General features: G+C 40.4%; 1 protein-coding gene across 1 annotated transcript; it reads right to left on the bottom strand.

The window, feature by feature from the left end:
• Positions 1-8,535: 8,535 nt before the first annotated feature.
• Positions 8,536-11,531, bottom strand: sp5a (Sp5 transcription factor a). Its single transcript, XM_084023466.1, has 2 exons — positions 10,702-11,531; positions 8,536-10,375 (listed from the first exon to the last, which is right to left on the bottom strand). The coding sequence occupies exons 1-2, from the start codon at positions 10,750-10,752 to the stop codon at positions 9,299-9,301; spliced, it is 1,128 nt and encodes a 375-aa protein (XP_083879592.1). The 5' UTR covers positions 10,753-11,531; the 3' UTR covers positions 8,536-9,298.
• Positions 11,532-18,986: the final 7,455 nt, after the last annotated feature.

Below are 18,986 nucleotides of genomic sequence, written 5' to 3'. Positions count from 1 at the left end.
TTATTGTTTCTCAGCTGCAAGGGAGTGGTGTAAAAAAAACCAAAGGGAAAAGGGGTGGGGTTGTTTTTCACCAGTAGCTGCATGAAACCGACCACAAGATGGGGCATAAGCCAAATGTGGAGAGTGAGGAAGTAGCAGGTAGAAGGAGACGAGACTATTCCTGTATTTTGTGATTATTTTCACTGCAATCGGTCAGCAAAATCTGACTTAAACACGTAGCGCTATCTAAATAATGACAGAAAATAAGAAATAAGAAACCTCTCCGGGAGGACAAACATCACCTATTCTGGCTTCATCTCCGAGTCCGCGGCTGTCAGTGAATTTCCCTCAACTGTCACACGGTGTCTCACTGGTGTCACCGGCCTCCCCCTCATCTTGAACATCTTTTCAGCCCCGTCTTCGACTCAAGAAGCACATCTGGCTTTATATATCTGCCTTGAACAAATAGTCCGGGTAAATAACTCCCTAAAACACTGTGAAATCCCACTTTAAACTACTGCTCCATGAGATCTGCGTTTCTTTTTATGTGACCATGCCATGACATTTAAGGCATTTAATAGTTTAAAAAGAGAATATCTTGACGTTGCCTATTCTACATTTATTCTTATCCAAAGAACGCCTAACAAACCCTATTTTGGGTCCAGGAAGTGCTCACACACTACATTTCTTTGGACTAAAACACTATAAGTTCGATAAAAAGTTTCACTGCAAAAATCAGTCCATGGACGACTGTTCCCCCACTCAGCCTGGAGCGAGCGGACCCCTGCTGAGAGAAGACACATGCCGGTGACGTTCGACTCTTAACCCAGAGCTCAGAACTGAGGATCAAGGATGAAATGTGCTCACGCTGCACTGTGTGAAAAGCCATGTTTGATCTTGTTAAAGCAGGTGAGGTTGTGATAACATCAGCAGTCACCACCTGGGACAGTTTCAGGACTGTAGCCAGAATTTTACAAGAGCTGCGGCCCACAAGTTCAAATCCATTATATTTACAAGTACAAGTACTGTGGTGTTGAAGTACTATTACTTACTTTATGCAACTTTATACTACAGTTCAAAGATAAAAGCTATACTTTTTACACCACTACATTTATTTGACAGCTACTAGATTGAAATTCTGCATTCAACATATGAACATCTTATATAATACAACCTGTTGAGGCTCAAAACATCCCACGCAACTTAACTTAGTCATATTGTGAGGATCAAAGAGTTTAATGCTCCTATATTTCACCAAAAGCCAAGAAAAATGTTTCTGAATCAGACCAAACAGAAATTAGTTTTTTCCTTGACCCCATTAATCGTCACATAAAAATCTCAGATTTATTTTATAATCCCTTTGAGGCGTCCCGTCCCCTAGAATGGGAACCAATGGACTAATCTACCCAACGGTATCAAGTCGTTAAAACAGGCCCCACATGGACCAGCCACAAATAGGGATGCAACGATGCTGATCATCTGTCCAACACTGATCTGAAATAGCTGGATCCATATCAGCTATTTAATCAATAACAACTCTGTACATTTATATATTAGTATTAGTATATAACCTGATGTTGCCTTACCTAGTCACCCACAGTGAAGCGTATTAATTAAACACCAATATCGGATCAGTACTCGTTATCGGCCGGTAGACAAAGCCCAGGTGTTCAGATGGTTAATCACTATTACTTCAACAATAAAATGAAAAATACTTACACACTGATGCACCTGTATTAAAGGTAATGTTGGTCATCTTGATGACAGCATTCAATGAATAAAACCCTCTGACAAAAAAAGAACAATACACATGTTTGTCACAGGGATGTAATAAGCTCATACAACTATTAAATGACTGACTTGATTACTTTCTTGCTAGATGTAGTGATTTTGGAGGTTTGTTGCTTTCATTGGAAAAGAGTTGGGCTGGGTTTTCTGTTGGATCATTTAAAAAAAAAATCTAGTGTGCTCTTGCTAGTCATAAGGGACAGTTTTCTGCAAAGTACTTTCGGATAATAATTCTATAGGCTATTCTGACATAATTAGGGGAGCAAGACTTATAGTATGTGTGTGTAGTGTTATTTATTTCAAATTAAGTTACTTAATTATTACTTAGTTACCCCTTCATTTAAAGTAATGTTACTAGTAATCCCTCACTATTTCACTACTTCAAATCACTCGTCAGCCCGCTGTTCACCAACAGATGGTCTCTTTGATCTACAGATTTATGAGTTAGTTAACCTGAAAACACAAATGCAAACAAAGTGCATTCCAATGACTTCACATTAAAATAAGAGGTTAGATTACATCAACAACCAGATGACCTAATTTCAATACAAACAAGCTAATTCACACATTTGACCGAAAAACACAGAAGAAAAGATAGATGTGATAAAACGACTCGAGCAGGAAAAGATGGTTTGTTGTGGCTCAAAAGCAGTTTGATTCTGAACATCTACTTCCTGTAAATGTCACGTGACAAGGTCACATGACGTAGGTGAGAGAAAATATAACATTTCACCACTAGGAGGTGCTGAAAAGCTGCAACAGGATGTTATATTTAATTAAGGGGACACAGAAGGTTAGGATAATTAGTGTTGGAATATAACTTAATACAATTACTAAAGCAGTTTATATTCCCCTGTCACTGTTTACTTCTACATTACAATTCAGAGGCAAATATTGTGCTTTTGACTCGAAACAATAACACCGACACGGTGAGTTGCTGGTTCAAGTACTTGCACTGTGTTGTATTTTTGAGCATACACTGTGAAGACCTGTAAATGCTTATCTGCATCTAAACATATTTATGTATTCAATAAAGAGATGAAAAGAAAAGTTATGAAAGAAAAACATGTTTGAAATCCATTTTAATCACTGCACTGATGTATAAAATATGCAGCCCAGCGTGGGCCTAACTCTTCTGACCTCGCACTCGCAAAAACTCCATTCAAGAGTCACCATTCTTTAATCGGAACTGGCGTGAAATTTCCTTTTTTATCACAACAATGTCTAGATATAACAAGTCAACGTTAGAATCTAATTTAACAATTTTTCATGGTTTTAATACCCAATACCCCTTTTCTTCTCAAAAGCCAATTAAAATATGCAAAAGTACAATCCTTTAATTTTCTCATAAAAATGTAAATGACTCAAAATGGCTACTTACAATCAGAGGAATTATTTAACAATGGAAAATAAATCTTGATGTCTCCATGAAATTATAAAGCAATGACATCTCCAAAGCAAAATAACACGTGCAGCCCACATTAAACGAAGCAGGACTTTTACTTGTTCATTCCCCCTCGCTCTTGTGCTTAGCGGGTGCAAAATGAGGTCATCTTGCGGCAAAACAAGGTTTATTGTCTTTGACTGCATGAGTCGTGTCGTCCTAACCACCGGGTGCAGTATAAACTGGTCTCCTGTGAGACATGAAAACCTCCTATCACCTTCTCACAGAGTCCTAAAGCGGCTGTGTGAACACAAAGAAGAGCTGAGCTTGAATCTCTCACATATAGTCTTTAAAGAGTAGACGATCCGAGGTTGAAAATGACGAATCCCTTTGCTCATCCAGAGCATCCAGATCCGTGGTCATCTGCTATGCAGATACACTTCAGTACAACAGGAACACATCCCTGTTCATAACGCTGAAGCATTGGCTGTCTTTAGTACAGCAGCAATAAATCCTGCAAACGAATACGACAATATGTCGATGACACGTTGATTTATGGTGCGACAGTGCTATCGTTAAAGGTTCGGTTAGGTTTAGGCTCTGGGTTATGTTCAGGGAAAGCTTGCGGTTCGGGTTCAAATAAAGTAAGCTCTGAGTACATTCATCACCCATGGTAACAATAATAAACCTTAGGTTCAGGATCATACAAATTGAAGTCTGATGTTTTGTTGATCCCCGATCTCCTCTGTAGCAGACTTTGTCTCCACATGTGTTGTGTTTTACACCTTCTAAGTCTGAGTCTGAGTCATCATGGCAAAATGTGGTCCTGGAGACCCGGTCTACAGGAACTCCCCACAGAACTGTTTTGAATTCTTTGAGCCAGGTGTTCGCGATAGTGTTGTAGCTGTGTAAGATGAAGCTACGAAACTTTACAGGTGTCTGATGTGTGTGGTTGGAGTTCGGGCGCTGGACGTAAGGAGGTAGAAGTGGACAAGAGGCCATGGCCTCCCCATTTTTCACCCCAGACCCAACCTGGTGTCATAGCTGAAGGGATCCTGTTTCAATGTGGTCTCTAGTTGTTCATGTGTGTGTGTTTTTGTGATAATTTCACAAAGCTTTTAACGAGGAGGTAACATATCATATCACAGCTGATTCTGTTTCATCACTTCATTTTATGATTGTGTTCAAGATTTGTTCATACAAGTACTGAACATGTCTTGTCCAGGGCCTGATAGAGAGTCAGTTCCCCCATTTAAATGTCCCCTTTTTGGGTCAGCAAGACAAAATACCATAGCATTGAGTTGTAAAACAAACCCTCCTCCTATTGATTTGTCATGATTGACTGATTTTAGACTCTCATTAGCGAAACTAACAGATTAAAACTAATTTATACCTGCTGCCATTTCTCAACTAAACTCTGTGAGGAAAAGGTGACATGAGCACATAAACCCATTCAGGACCTATTCTTAATATTTAGTTATTTTTTACATGTTTCTTCACTTTCATCCGTCTTCTGATTTGGCAGACAATCCAGCCTATAACACTTGAAAAGTCAAATATTTGCCTTGTTTGCAGTGTCATATTTAATCGAACGCCCCGAAAACATATTTTCTCAGTCAGCACACAGTGAGCTACAGAACTAAAACAAAACCTGTTCTGACAGTTTTGGTTTTCTTGGTGGGCCAAAGGTTTGTTTTTTTTTAATCTGCTTTCCTGAACTTAAACTTCAGTTGTTGCACATTTAGCATAAATACTGAAGATGTATTACTGAAATACTTGTGTGTAGCTTTCAGTGGTTTATAACTGAAGTGAAAGAATACAAAGATGCATCTCGGACAGTCAGGCTTCAGCTCACATGTTAAATTATTATTTATCTAAACGTCCAAACATTTTCCACTTGCCACACTAAATGTAACACCAGCTGCAAAATTTCAAGCGGTACATAACCAACCTCCTTAGAGTGCTGCACAGCTGTTGACATCAGGGATTCGATTCATGCCACTGCTTGTCAGTCATTTTATTTTGAAGAGCCTCTGCAGAGCCAATGCCACGGTGCAGTACAGGATCACGTCTGATGAAAGAGTTTGTCCCTTTGCTGACTGAACCTGATCCCCAAAGCTCCTCCGACTTACATTTGAGGATCTACGTCATCAATACGATTCCTTGACATGGTTAACATTGAAACATTTTTTTTTTTTCTAAACCAGCAAATGATAAACTTCAAAATGTGTAATTTAAATGAGAAATATGATCAATAAATATTCAATAAGATATACTTTGTACAAATCTTAAGGCATATGTTATATGATTATGACTTATATTTTCTATCCTGTCTTGTATAACTATTCACATCCATATAAAACAAAATGCTAGCCCTTCATTGGCAGCCTCCATGTTCTCCCTCCCAAATCATTGGCTGCAATCTTAATTGGCTATAACTTATATAACCATCAGAGCCTGGGCTTCGTTTATTAACAAAGTGAGCCTTTTCATAGGCTAAAAATATCATACAATTATCTCTGCATCTCAACATACTTTGTATACTGTATGTGTGCATGTATAGATCATATCTTTATTTTATTTTCCATTTTGAGCTACTAAGGCCTTAATATCTATCGGGTTGCCACCAGGGTTGGGGGCTAATTGTTGCCTATATGTTTGTTTATGTTGTTTATAACCCTTGTAAAATAAATAAAACAACCCTACCATATTAGAGTTTGAGGAAATAACCCAACAGATATATAAAAGAATAACACTAATATTGGGTCAAACTTGCAGCCCATTGCCGACTCATGGTACTGGCTATTGTGTTGGGGCTACATTGATTTTTAATGTGCATACATCGGTAATAGATGCTTCACAGCTATAGTTGTTGACAGTTGCTAAACACTTCAAATGGATCTGCTAACAACTACAGTATAGTGTGTTTTAAATAATTGATCAACTCTTCATATGCTGTTGATACACATAAGAGGGGGTTTAAAAAGGGAATGACATACGGAATAAGATAATTAGGTATGAGCATTCAATCTACAAAAAGTATATAATATTAATGATGCTCTTCTTTCTATTTGACATGAAATCATTTTAAATCGTACATGGACCGGCGTTATTAATGTGAATATTTTAAGTGCTCAAATCTTTTTTAATTTTAAGTAGATAAACCTAAGCCATAACATTCGATATCCTTTGTATTATTAATTAAACATCATGGCCTCCTGCTGTGTTAAAGAAGAGTGACTGTAGCTCGGACAATGAAACCAAATTAGAGACGAACAATGCCGTTGTGCAGTCTGATGCGTTCAACACATCCATCCACGGCCATCATTTTATAATAGGATCATAACATTTGTGGATAAAGACTTTAGAGTTGAAATGGTCAAATCTCACACTACAGTGGGCTTTTTCACTTCATACCCCCTTCTTTTCATTTTAACATTTTCTTTATAGATCTGATTTTCTGCTATTCACAAATATAACTGATGCAAGCAAACGACAACAGCAAACATAATAACTTGTAGTTAATTGTTGTCTAGTTTTTCCTTGCATTTATTATGTGTGTGTAAGTTTAACAGGGACAACATTGTTACATATAGGGAGATGTGGTGCTACAAATAAAGGGCATATGGGGAATCTGAGGCTAATTTGCAGCACCCGTCCTTTTTATAGGGTTCAAATTCAGGTTTAAGTCAGTTTGGGAGTGAATTTTGGTGTGGAGGCAATCTCTATGCTGCAATTAGATGTTGCATCTTAAAGTCACTTGGTTGCTCTTTGAAGTCATCAGATGAAATGAGATTTTAGGACAATGAAGTAAACTAAGCCGGATCTCAAATAGGTTATTGCTGTGAACATTACGACCGTACAACAAGGAAACCAAAACTCACTATATATATTCCCACTGCTGAATAAAAGTTGAATAATAATAATAATAATGCATATATACTCAAACCTGTTCAACCTTCCAGGATGTAACGTACGACAACATGTACAATATAAAACAACGGGAAAAGAACTGAAAACAAGTGGACGTCTGCAGCAGTCAGTTAGATTTGTCAGAATAATATTTGTCTGCTCTGATGAACCAGTTTACAAAAGGGGGCGCTGTTGGGGCAGAAAACTGACAGCTCAAAATGCCAATGAATGGCAGCAGTTGTTATCCTCATATTGACAATTTCCCCCTCATAAGACAGAGAGGAAGGACAACAGACAGTCTGTTGTCCGTCCTGTGGACAGTTAGCGATGTTACTCTCGAATAACTGACTTGGATGTTTGAATCATTTAATCATCGTTCAGATCTTTTAGATATTAAAGAGTTCGTCACTCCGTGTTGATTAGTTAAGTAGTTGCCTCAAGGTTAGAAAATCAACCCACAAGGTTACTTTAAATCACCATGGAAACAGTTGGGTGGAGGAAGTCAACATGATCTGCAATCAGTAATCAGTCTACCGCAATTTGAGTGAGTGAATGTTACATGATACTTAATGTCGATGTAAGTGTGTAATAAGTGTGCAGTCGATGTAAGTGTGTAATAAGTGTGCAATCTGCCCAATAAATGCAGTTATTGCTCCACTCTGTTGGACTAAAAAAAGAGACTGTTCTTCCCGAATTAGTTTGGTCAAAAAGCTTTGTTGTCAACTCTCCATTAAGGCTCTGAGTGACTCAGACAGGTGAGACATTAAACTTGCTGAACGTTATAAATGAATTCAGCGATGCTCCAGCTAAGAGCGTTTCTCGGCTAATGGGTGTCATCTCAGCCTACGGTGTCACCGCAGAGTCCTCAGAGGTAAAAAAAAAAAAAAGTGGAATTCAAAAACAAATAGATCACATCTGTGCAAGAGTGCATTGACAAATTAGAGCATTCCCACATTTGGGTCTAATTGTAGAACAATTGACATCAACTGCAAAGAAATTGTTTGATGTTCTCCAAAGAGCTTTACTGAAATGTTTTATTTATTTTGAGGGCTGTTTGTACTTTTATCTCCGAAAAGGCAAATTTTCAGTAAGACTCACCTCACAATTGACTATGGTCAATGCCTCCATACTGAACAAGTAGAGTTGGCAGTTTAATTACATGTTACTTCAGAATATTAGTGCTTTGAAGCGCTCACGTCCACATAGAGGCGAATCTTTAGGTCAGTTTTTACTCAGTTGGTGGCCAAATTTCAGAGCTTGCGCAGCTATAGTTCAGTTGTAATTTACCAGACGGTGTATTTACATCTCTACTGATTTCTGTTAAGATTCTCAAATACAGTCCAGACCAACTTCTGTCTCTACTTAAATATCGCTCTACTTATGTTAAAGGTTGAAAAACAACAGCATCAGAAGAGCGACGACATCATCAGAATATCGGATTTTTTGAAAAATGCAGACATCTTTTTTTATTAAAGCCAAAGTTATACTTAACATTGTTTTATTTTGGTAGAAATGCTCCCTTTTGACCATCACTAACAGCTGGAAACTAAATAGTAACATATGTCTCCATGCAAAGTCCTCAAATCACTTACATATTCGATTTTACTAAACAAAATAACTGGCAACGAACAACTGGGGTTTCACAATTAACAAGGCACACTAATCAAGATGACTGAATGTATTTCTTTACAATTAAACCCTGATTGTCTCGTCGCCCATATGAGGGAGATCAAATGAATTATTCAAGTTTAGAGTTGAGGAAAAAATGTTATAATCTTTATTCTCACACAGTATTTGGGTCATATCAACAATAGCAGATCTTTTCAAGAGCATGCTTAGAAATACCCCATAAAGGAGCAAAAAACGGACACTTTCATTCAACAAAAGCTATTAAATATAATTTACAGGGGAGTGAAATCTTCCACCGAAGACAATGATCAAAACACAAGTCGAAAACTTGTCTTCCTTGATATGATATAGACAGTGAATTCAAACTCACGAGCTATAACTTCCCAAATTAACTTATGAAACTTTATATATCTATATATACAAAAAGATATGCTACACAGACCAGCAATGTTGGAGACTATTGTCAGGGTGTAAGAAATCAACCAACAAAACACCCTGCAAAAAAATACAAAAAATGAAAAATGCAGCTCACTGTGTACTTGAACGAATGTAGGACTGACTGTATTGCACAAGTGATTCTACTGTTTAAAACGAGTACAAGGTGTGTTACAACATATTCCTCGTGTCCTCCCTTTTGACGTGGTCGAGTGTCTTGTCGTGGCACTTGGTTTTTTTGTTCTGGTGAGTTTTGACGTGTTTTGCCAAGTGGTCACTCCGCATGAACCTCTTGCAGCAGTCCGGGCAAACAAATCGCTTCTCCCCCGTGTGAGTCCTCAGGTGTCTCTGCAGCTCGTCCGACCGGGTGAAACTCTTCCCACAGAACAGCCAGTTGCACACGAACGGCCGCTCCCCAGAGTGCCACCGCAGGTGCGCTTTCAGGTGCGACGTCTTCCCGTAAACTTTCCCGCAGCCCGGAATGTGGCATATGTGCTGCTTCTTCTTGCCCGGCTCGTCGCTGGACGTGGAGGACTGGCAGTTGGGGCACCTGCACCTCCTGCACCGCCGCGCGGTCGCCAGCGGGGACTTGGTGTGCAGCAGAGCCGCGATCTGCGTCTGGTACTGCGCGAAGTCCGTATGTCCCAGAACCAGACCCCTCTGCAGCTGGAAGCGGTGGTGACCGAGGGAGGACGTGTGGGTGACGTGGTTGCCTTGCTGCAGGCTCCACCACGGGATGTCCTCTCCGGGGTTCGGGGACAACTGTCTCTGCTGCTGGTGCACAAGGCCGGAGGGTCCTGTGACAAAACTTGGCATCGCGGGCGGAATGGGAGTCGGGGCCGCGTAGCTGACGGCGGGGACGTACGTGGGGGGGCAGGAGGACTGCAGAGACTGCATGGAGCAAGGTAACATCTTCACGGGGGAGAAGTCATAGGGGTACGAGGGGTCCGCCGGAGGGGTGAGGGGCAGTTCGTGGTGCGAGCTGAAGGAGCTCTGGATGTGCGCAGACAGCTGCGGCTTGGAGGATAGTCCGAAAGTTGCGTTGCCGGCCAGGCTGCTCTGAGGGGTTCCCTCATTAGTCCACGGGTGAAACAAACGCGAAGGAGAGCCGAGAGTTGGGTCGTAAGGGACCTGGAGGAAGTCTGTGTGGTTGGATCCGTGGTGGTGCCCGATCCGGTTACAAGTGGCAGCCAGGAGAGCCAGCGGAGAGTGTTTACAGTTCTCTGGAGAAGAGTTCGGAGTGCGATCCTGGAGAACCGAGACACACACGTTCTGTATTACAATCATTATTTAAAAACACATTATGTGGTTTAAAAAAAAAAACCCCACACTAAATCGATCCCTGTCGCCCAAATCCTGATGATGCGACATTAAAAGTTGGCGTTATGTGTAGCGGCGAAGTCGTTAAGACGCAAACAATTAGCGTTAGTAATCAAATTATATGACACTGGACTATCAAAGTAGCGCGAGTTTATCTTCGCTGAAATGCAAAAACGCCCCAAAACGCGAAATTCCACTCGCATGAGTGAGTTTATAAGTTAATAAAGTCGTCAAAGTAAACTTGGCGCACAAACCTGAAGAAAAGCCTGGAGTGTCTCGTTCCGCAGTACAGCCACCGCTGCCATGGTTAAGCGTCCTCCTCCCTCACGATGAAAACAAATGAAAATTAAAGCACCAATTTAGATAAATGTGTGCACTCGCAGTTAAAAAAAAAAAAAAAAAAAAAAAGGAATCTCGCGTCGAGCAGGTCCTCTCTCCACTCTTCAGTGCGTCCTCTCTCCGCGATATCCCCGGTCTATCTGAAGAGTGAGGGATCACTTCTTAGAATTTGATAAGGACTTTGGTGGGCCGCCAGCCAGTCAGAAATAAGATTTATTACTTTGAAGTTTGCCGCTGCCCAATCATCAAAGAATAGCGGCTCTTTGAGAGGGGAAAGCAAATCCTTTGAATCCACAAAGCTCCTATGGTGTGTTTGTTGGTCTGGATAAAGGAGCTGATTATTAGGGGGGATGGGAAGGGAGGAGATAAAGGCGGGACAATTAATGAAGTAATCACTATGTGGGAAATGTATATACACAAATAATTGGATTTTCTTGATCAAAGACCCCAGTGCCGCCTGGAGACCCCGGTATTGGATGCTGTAGTCATCTGATCCTCTTTTTGTAATTAAGGATTTGTAGCAAAACCCTATGTGACAATGTGACATTGTTATCTCTGGAGATCTCCAAGAGTGTTGCCTGGCTGTTTGATGCAGGAAAGAGACCAAATCAAGTGACTCAACACAAAGTTCTCATCTCTAAAGAATCTGCATCTCTTTTACATGTCTAATTTAAATTAAATTTGCCTTTGTTGTTCCTTTGAACTACAACACAGCATTAAACACTTAATTATGCCCTCTCTGAATTATTTAAATACCTAATTCTCCTTCACTCATTTCGATCATTTGTTTTTATCTGAGCCCTTATTCCTAATTTAGATTTTTTCTTTGTCTTTGGCATCAACATGTAAGCTTATAGAGCCTCAGGGTGAATTTCCCAGCAGCTAATTTTCAAATCATAGCGTGTTACTTTAAATTACACAGAATGGAAAACCTCTGTTTTTAAAACAGGTGACAAAGGCAGCACTTGGAATGGCGACGTCTCAATTATGTTTCCTTATAAAGTTGCCTTTTCCACAGGGAGGAAGTTCAGCACATGGATCTCGTGCACTCAGGCATCCAAACCAAACAGAGGTACTTATAATGCAAGGGGACATGATCACAAAGGTTAAACTGGCATACAGTAGTGTCCTGTTTTATTATTATTTCAGAACAAAAAAAAGGGTGGGGGGGCAGTTTTCTTAAGATAATATTCAAACTTTTGTGGCAGATCAGTCAAAATGGAAGTTGTAGTTTTCTATATCAACTCTCTGATCTTTATCTGGCTTCCCTGAAGAAACAATCACTGTCCTCTCAACTAGTTTGGAGCGGCAGATTTTGAATTAGATCTGTTCCTTTGAAGGGATTAATGTTCCCAGTCCTCTCCCACGGCTTTACACACAGTCATGAGGGAAAGGGGGAGTCCTGCTGGGCTGCACTGGAGCCATGTGTTAAACTACAAAACCGGCTACAGGAGTGCTGTAGTCACACTGTTGACTGGTAAAAACCCACCCCCAAAACTAGCGGAGCTTAACCTTGTTTACATCAAGTTATGGCAGCAGTGGGTGAAGTTTTATTGTGCAGAGCATAGAACGTTGTATTTTAGTTTGCCGTTTACAAGAGAGTGAGTACTTTGATAAGTTACACCTGCAGAATCCTCTCACAGAGGTCACGTCACAAATGACTGCAGAAAGCAATCGTTCTTAATAAGGCACCCTTTATAAACAGTTTATAAGCAATGACTTTACTAATGGCTAATAAGTAATTTAGGAGTGCTTTGTAAGTCAGTTATAAGCAACTAAGAAGAGCAACTTTCGGGTTGCCAGGTTCTTAAGAACTCCCTTCTGCTGAGGTTTCCTCCAGCATGTGAGAGAAGTTAGAAACCCACAAGCTTTTGTTTGTTATAACTAAATTAATACAAAACAGAAATTAACGACAGCAACAGGGATTTTTCCCCACAACCTGGCAACTCAACACTTGCCCCATTCATGTTGAGGTATTCCGAACTACTGTGAGCCTTCGTTAAAGATTCATTAACCATTTTTAAAGCCGCACTACTTGTGAATACTGTGGTTCATGTATTCAGGTTGTGCATTTTGACACAAAAGAGCTCAAAACAGGTAAATGACCAAATGGTTGATGGATTGGTAAGAACACGTTTTTGGTTGCCAGGTTGTGAAAAATGTATTTTTTTCTATTTGAATGATAAGTTAGTTATAAATGTTTAAGATATAAACTACCAGTTTCTGAGTTTCTACTAAGCATTTAAGTCTACAGTATGTATCATTAATAACTTTTTATTATTATTATTAGTATACAAATCCACCAATGTGTTACACTGGCAATCAAAGTCACGCTCATTGGTGGCTTATAACTGATTTATAAAGCATTAGTAAGGGATTTAACATTATTAACCATTCATAACAGAATTGTTGTTCTTTTTTGGTGAAATAAAGACTTTTGACACTGAAAACGGGTGAAATGAGGAAGTTAACTGACTGAACGCTGTATGAACCAGCTGTTACGAACTAAATCACTGACCGGCTCAGATGTCGGTATATATTTTTACAGTCTACTCCAAGAGTTTTTATTTGTGTAGAGAAGTGCTGTCAGTTAGTTTTTACTTCCAGGTTTAAATGTCAGATAAATGTCAAATGTTTTAATCTGCTCGCTTATGTCAAACCAGGCAACTGTTCAAGTAAAAGGGAAAATCCACCCTAAAACAGAATAAAACATTTTCTATGATCCCGAACAGCTGCACTGATTCTGGATCCCTAAAATAGCAGATATTAATTCTGATTCAGGGTGGATTTTCACTTAAATCTAATTTACATACGAGCTGTCATGCTCTGCAAAGGCACATTTTCGGACATATGTGACAACCGCATGAATTTTGTAAACCATCAGAATTACCAAATTATTGATATCTCCCTTTGAGGTACTCGGTTCAGCCCTAAATGCAAGGTCTTACATTTTAATGCATCTCAATGGGATTTCAGCTGAGGCACAGATTCGGCTGAGCGGGACTTTGATATAGTTTGTAAGAAATGTATGACTGTGTGCTTGACACAATGTCCAGAACCTGAGGTGATTTACTAGCTCCGAGCCTTTACCGTCTTATGGCCGTGCCTTGAGTTTTACAGGGTCACCTCAGCGGTGGTTTGGTTAAAAGACATTTTTCCTGCAGTATTTGATAGGAAAACTAACTTGGAGGAACCCCTGCTGTAATAGTATTTTTGCCTGAAGACTCAAACATGAACATGGAATCAGTCTGTGCCACCTTAAAAGTGTAAATCATGAGTGTGGATCAACAGAAATACTGTTGAGAGGTGGAGACGCGTATGAAACTGCATTTAGGGATTACCATATCTGAAAAAGAAGTAATATTCTTCAGGTACAAGAAACAAAACTCACACAGTTGTATCAGGACATGAGGCTACATGAGTATGAAAGTCGGGGAAAAAGTTAGTTTCTGGTGTTCTGGTGTCACTTTTATGCCTATTATGGATAAAAAAAATCAGAATTTCCTCAATCATAACACAATGAAACAAATTTCCATCTGAATAAGAAAAATACACCAATAGTCAAAAGTTGGGAGTTTAAACACATTTATTTGACTCATATAAAATGTCAGTTTACTAGAAATAAATATACATTTACAATTAGCAATCAAGCCCGTTGCTGAGCTTGTTTTGGTTCAGGTCCAGTCCAGAGTCGACGAAGGCAATCTGCAGAAGAGAATGAGAAACTGCATTGACAATCCTCGTCACGAAGCACGATCTAAAATTCAGTTTTCAATTAATATAATTTCCATTTTTCATTGTATTGATCCCAAATGGATCTGAGCAAGTTGAGCCACATGTGATCTCGACAGTTTTCCAACACTTTGAGCGAACTGACAGTGAGAACTGAGGATTTGACAGAGTCAGGGGGCAATGCCATAACACGAACCCCCTTTTTAACTTTCCATATTCTCCGGACAGCTGGAGAGAAAACAGGTTCCACATCTGTCTTGTACGAGAGATATCACAGAGGGGGGTGGGGGGGTGGGGTGAGGGTGCATGTGTGAGAGTGAGAGTTTGAGTGTGTGGGAGAGAGAGACGGGGGAGAGAGGGAGAAATGCTCCAGGCTACTGGGTACTTGAGCCGCTATAATGGTGTCTCGTATGAGAAAACATCTGTGAATTTCCTCAGTGATCTACAACAATGTATAACTCAGAGCAGTCACTCAGCAGACCTTTGATGTTGCTGTCTGACAGAAAGCTGCCATTGTTCGCAGCCCCCGACACACAGAAACTCCAACTTTGGTCTCACTAATTTTCCCTGCAATGCGATACAACTCTTTTTTTTTTCTCTCTCTCTCTCCCGAGCCTATGAAGCCGGGGATCTCTGCATATTCAAGAGCAAAGAGCAAAGCCTTGGCAATGTGCAGGATTGGCCCGGGGTCACGTAGGGCGGGACAGGTCATTTTACCTTCCCTCAGCCCACCCTGGATGTGTTAATCCAGCCCTAAAGAGGGGAACTCTCCCCTCTATGATGATGTACAAGGTTACAGCCTGTAGTGCTCTCCAAGAATGAAAAGATCTCCAAGATCTCCAACCCCCCCTATATATATATATATATTCTCCAAGATTCTTGCAACCTTTGGAATGCAATGATCTAAGCGTGACACATTTAAAATATAATCGTCTATGAATGAATGATTGAAATCATTTAAATAAAAAATAGCAATGTTGAATAAAAGGAAAGAGAATGCAGAAGCTATTAAACATGCAATCTTCAGGGGCATGTGTAGAAAATACGGTAATATGACAGCGGTGGACCCCCCAAGGTCAACTACACGAATAAGAAACTATTTTTTATCTATTTTTTTTTACAGTTATACACCTTACTTTATCCTGACCTCAATCAAAAGCAGGTGCTACGTCCCTGCTCCTCCTGGCGGTGGCAACAAAAAGACAAGCTTTCTGTAATGCATCCCCAAACTGCGACAAGGCCGTGGTAATTCTCACACTGTTACTCGTCCAGCGTTTATTCAATGGCAGCTGGTGGCGCCATCTGGGAAAGCAGCACCGGGGCAAAACAGAACAGGTTACACCTTTGGCCATGCCAAGTCTGCTCGTGGCCCGCTCCGTCGACAAACTGAGAGAGGCTAATCACAATTTCACGCTCTGATTTGTCTAATCCCATTCCAGCACCGGAGGCACCGAGAAAAACTTTTAAGTACGCAAATTCCATGGTATAGATAACAACAGCCTTTTCTGTACCGTTTTATTGTTTCACGTAAAATGTTTTCTAGCCTTAAACTAGCTAGCGAGGAAGCAACCGGGCTTACATTTCTTTCAGGCGGACGAGAACGGAAGCTGTAATTCTTACATTTGGTCACCGCTAAGGTCTTGCTCAACTCTTCTCATGCATGCATTTTGTATTCATGCAAATGCTCCCAACAAAACAGTGCATAGAGCGCCCTCAACAAACTGCAGGTGTGAGGAAGCTGAAACAAAAGCCACTGTAACCCTAATGGCATCCCTTGTCATTAAGAGACCTTTGATGTATGTAGCCTACTCAACAGACTCTTTTATCTCCTGCTTCCTCTATGCCCCTCTCCCTCTCTCTCTCTCTCCCCGGCTCAAACAGTTTCTTTATTAATACCGTCTTTAGGGAATGTTCTTTTGCTCAGAGCCCTCAACACTCATCTGACATCTGGTTGACGCTCACGTGGGTCGCTTTCTCTTGCACCAAACGTTAGAAGAGCGCCACAATGCTAAGTTTGCAGCTATCCTAGGTGTCTGTTTCGTCCCGTCGCTGGAAGACTATGGTATTAAATTATAATATAGTGCGATGTGTTCGACCCTGGTGGAAATCAGACACATCTGGATGCGGAGAGCATGTAAACTGCATTAAAAACACGATTTGAAGCACATGAAATACTGGTATTCAAACTCTCCCTTTGAACTGAAAGGATATAGAAACAGGACAATGTTGGCCTAATCGTGTTCTCTCTTTGAAGTGAGACATCACTATTAGGTGAAGAGGTAAGTATGCTTCTTTAGAAAATAAAAGCTTTTCATCATTTGTTAACGCCGCAGCTCGAGCGATTTTCATAAAGGTGGTTTAAAACTTTGGATAACGGTGTTTGGGGGGGGTTTGGGGGTGGGGTGGATGCAGCTTCAATGAAAGTGCAAATAGCTAAAATGGCAAGAATAACACCAGCAGTACCGCTAGCCACATTAAAGGAGGCCTCTCTTGCACGCCAGATGTTGTCAGATTTAATGAGGAAAAACAAGAGGGAGCTGGATTTACGCAGACATTAAAGAAAACACAGGTGTCAGGCCTCCAATGCGGACTTAAGGGTGATTCCGTCCTTCGCCGTCCAGCCTGCAGAGCCGCAACACGACCACGAGTCCAAGCGGACCCAGAAGCTTCGGTTCACGAGGTCGGAGCCCCTCTCAAGAGAGTGACGACGGTATTTCATAACATTTGCCTTCTTTTTGCAGCACATAATCAGCTAATTACGTGCACACCTCCGCTCACCTCCTCTCATATGCTAACGCAGGCAATCAGCCAGGGAGTTAATTTGGCAGAGAAAAACAGAGGAAGAAACACCCACTCTGGAACCATTTGTCACCACAGTCCAACCTTGTTATTCAAACTAGAGAGCCTATTTGAAATTCCTCTCCGTGGCAAAACAGGGCCAAAATAATCAAGGGAGCATGATCACACTTAATTGATTCAGTGTACTTTTAAGATGCACTACAGGGTGCTGGGGTGACCTATTTCAGACTGCTCTTCAGAGGAACCAACTATCCCAGCAAGGGAGTAATGCACAACGAGGATTTTAATTATTGCAGGATCTGTTGCTACAACCGGAGGTGAAATGCTTCTGAAAGAACTGTGACACCACATTATAACACTGCCAGTGGTCTGGGGTACTTTGATTCTTTTTTTGAGTTATATATGACAATAATTTGAAACATCTATGAGTTTATTATTGATGAAGCTTAATTGTGTGATCATGAAAACAGCTGATTTCTATGTTGTCTTCTTCCTGAGAAATAGTTCCACAGATCTTAAATCTAAGAAAAAACAACAACTCTGGATTAATAGACATGAAAAAACCCCAGAAAAACACAACTTTTAGATAAATTATGTTTTCAAATAAGGTCTGATCTGCTATGCTGGGATGTAACTAAGTACATTTACTCAAGCTTTGCATTTAAGTACAATTTCTGGGTATTGGATCTTGAATATTTACAAATAATATCATCTAATACTAACGGTTCAGAGGCAAATATTACACTTTTTAACTTAACTACATATATTTTACAGCTGAAGTTACTAGTTTGTTAGCAGATTAAGTTGTTATATACAAAACCTATACGAGTTTATCAAATAAACTGCACATTAAACTAACAGTATAAAGGGGAAAATTAACTTTACTCAGAAATAACATAAAGCTACATAAAGTGCTGCTTACACATTAATGCATCAGCCCAATAAGTAATTCTACTTATTTAATATGATGGGAACATGAATGCCGGACTTGTTCTTGTACATGTAACGGAGTATTTTAAATTGTTTTTAAAAGCAAAGCGGCTGAATACTTCTTCCACCACTGTGTAGTTGTTTCATTAACATGAAGTTAACACATAAAACAAGCAGATTCGGTCGTCGTCGTCTCAACCCGAGTCTGACCCTCACAGATCTGAGCGGTGGGATTTGATGAACACTTTGGGTCTCTTTAAACCCACCATGATTCGCATGAACCTGAACCTAAGAGAAGCCGCTATCTCTGTCTCGCTATCTAGGCAGAGCTCTAATGTTTTCCCCGCTGAGTGTAAGGAGGATGAGATCCTCAGTCATACCACCCCACTCTTCCTATTAAGATCAAAATCTCCTCTCAGGCCCTCGGGTGTCAACAAAGGAAGATGCAGTAAATGATATGCAAATTGAAAAGAAAAAAAAAAAAAGCTCCACAAATCAACTCGCCAGCCCTGTATTTCCGACACTTCACATCTTAAAAGAAAAATTCCTGTATTTAGGGTGAAATTCAAAGTGAGGTCTGGCTCTGCCTCTGTGAGGCTATATGTGGTGATTCCAGCACTCAGACAGCACAAAGCCCCTCTAACTACGGGCTCGCTGAGGGAGAACTCGTAGGCAGAGTTCGGGTTTCAGAAGGATTTGTCTCTGGATCCGTCTTAGACAATAGACACGATGCTCAAAA

The sequence above is a fragment of the Eutrigla gurnardus genome, assembly GCF_963514095.1.
Source record: "Eutrigla gurnardus genome assembly, chromosome: 12".
NCBI lineage: Eukaryota > Metazoa > Chordata > Actinopteri > Perciformes > Triglidae > Eutrigla > Eutrigla gurnardus.
The sequence above is the reverse complement of the archived record's forward strand: the minus strand, read 5'-3'. Positions and strand labels throughout refer to the sequence as shown.

Bases quoted from the DNA above. Each gene is read 5' to 3' on its own strand.
- sp5a (XM_084023466.1), bottom strand. From the start codon at position 10,752: ATGGCAGCGGTGGCTGTACTGCGGAACGAGACACTCCAGGCTTTTCTT. The intron at 10,376-10,701 runs GTTTGTGCGCCA...TCGGTTCTCCAG, and splicing joins CACTCCAGGCTTTTCTTCAG to GATCGCACTCCGAACTCTTC.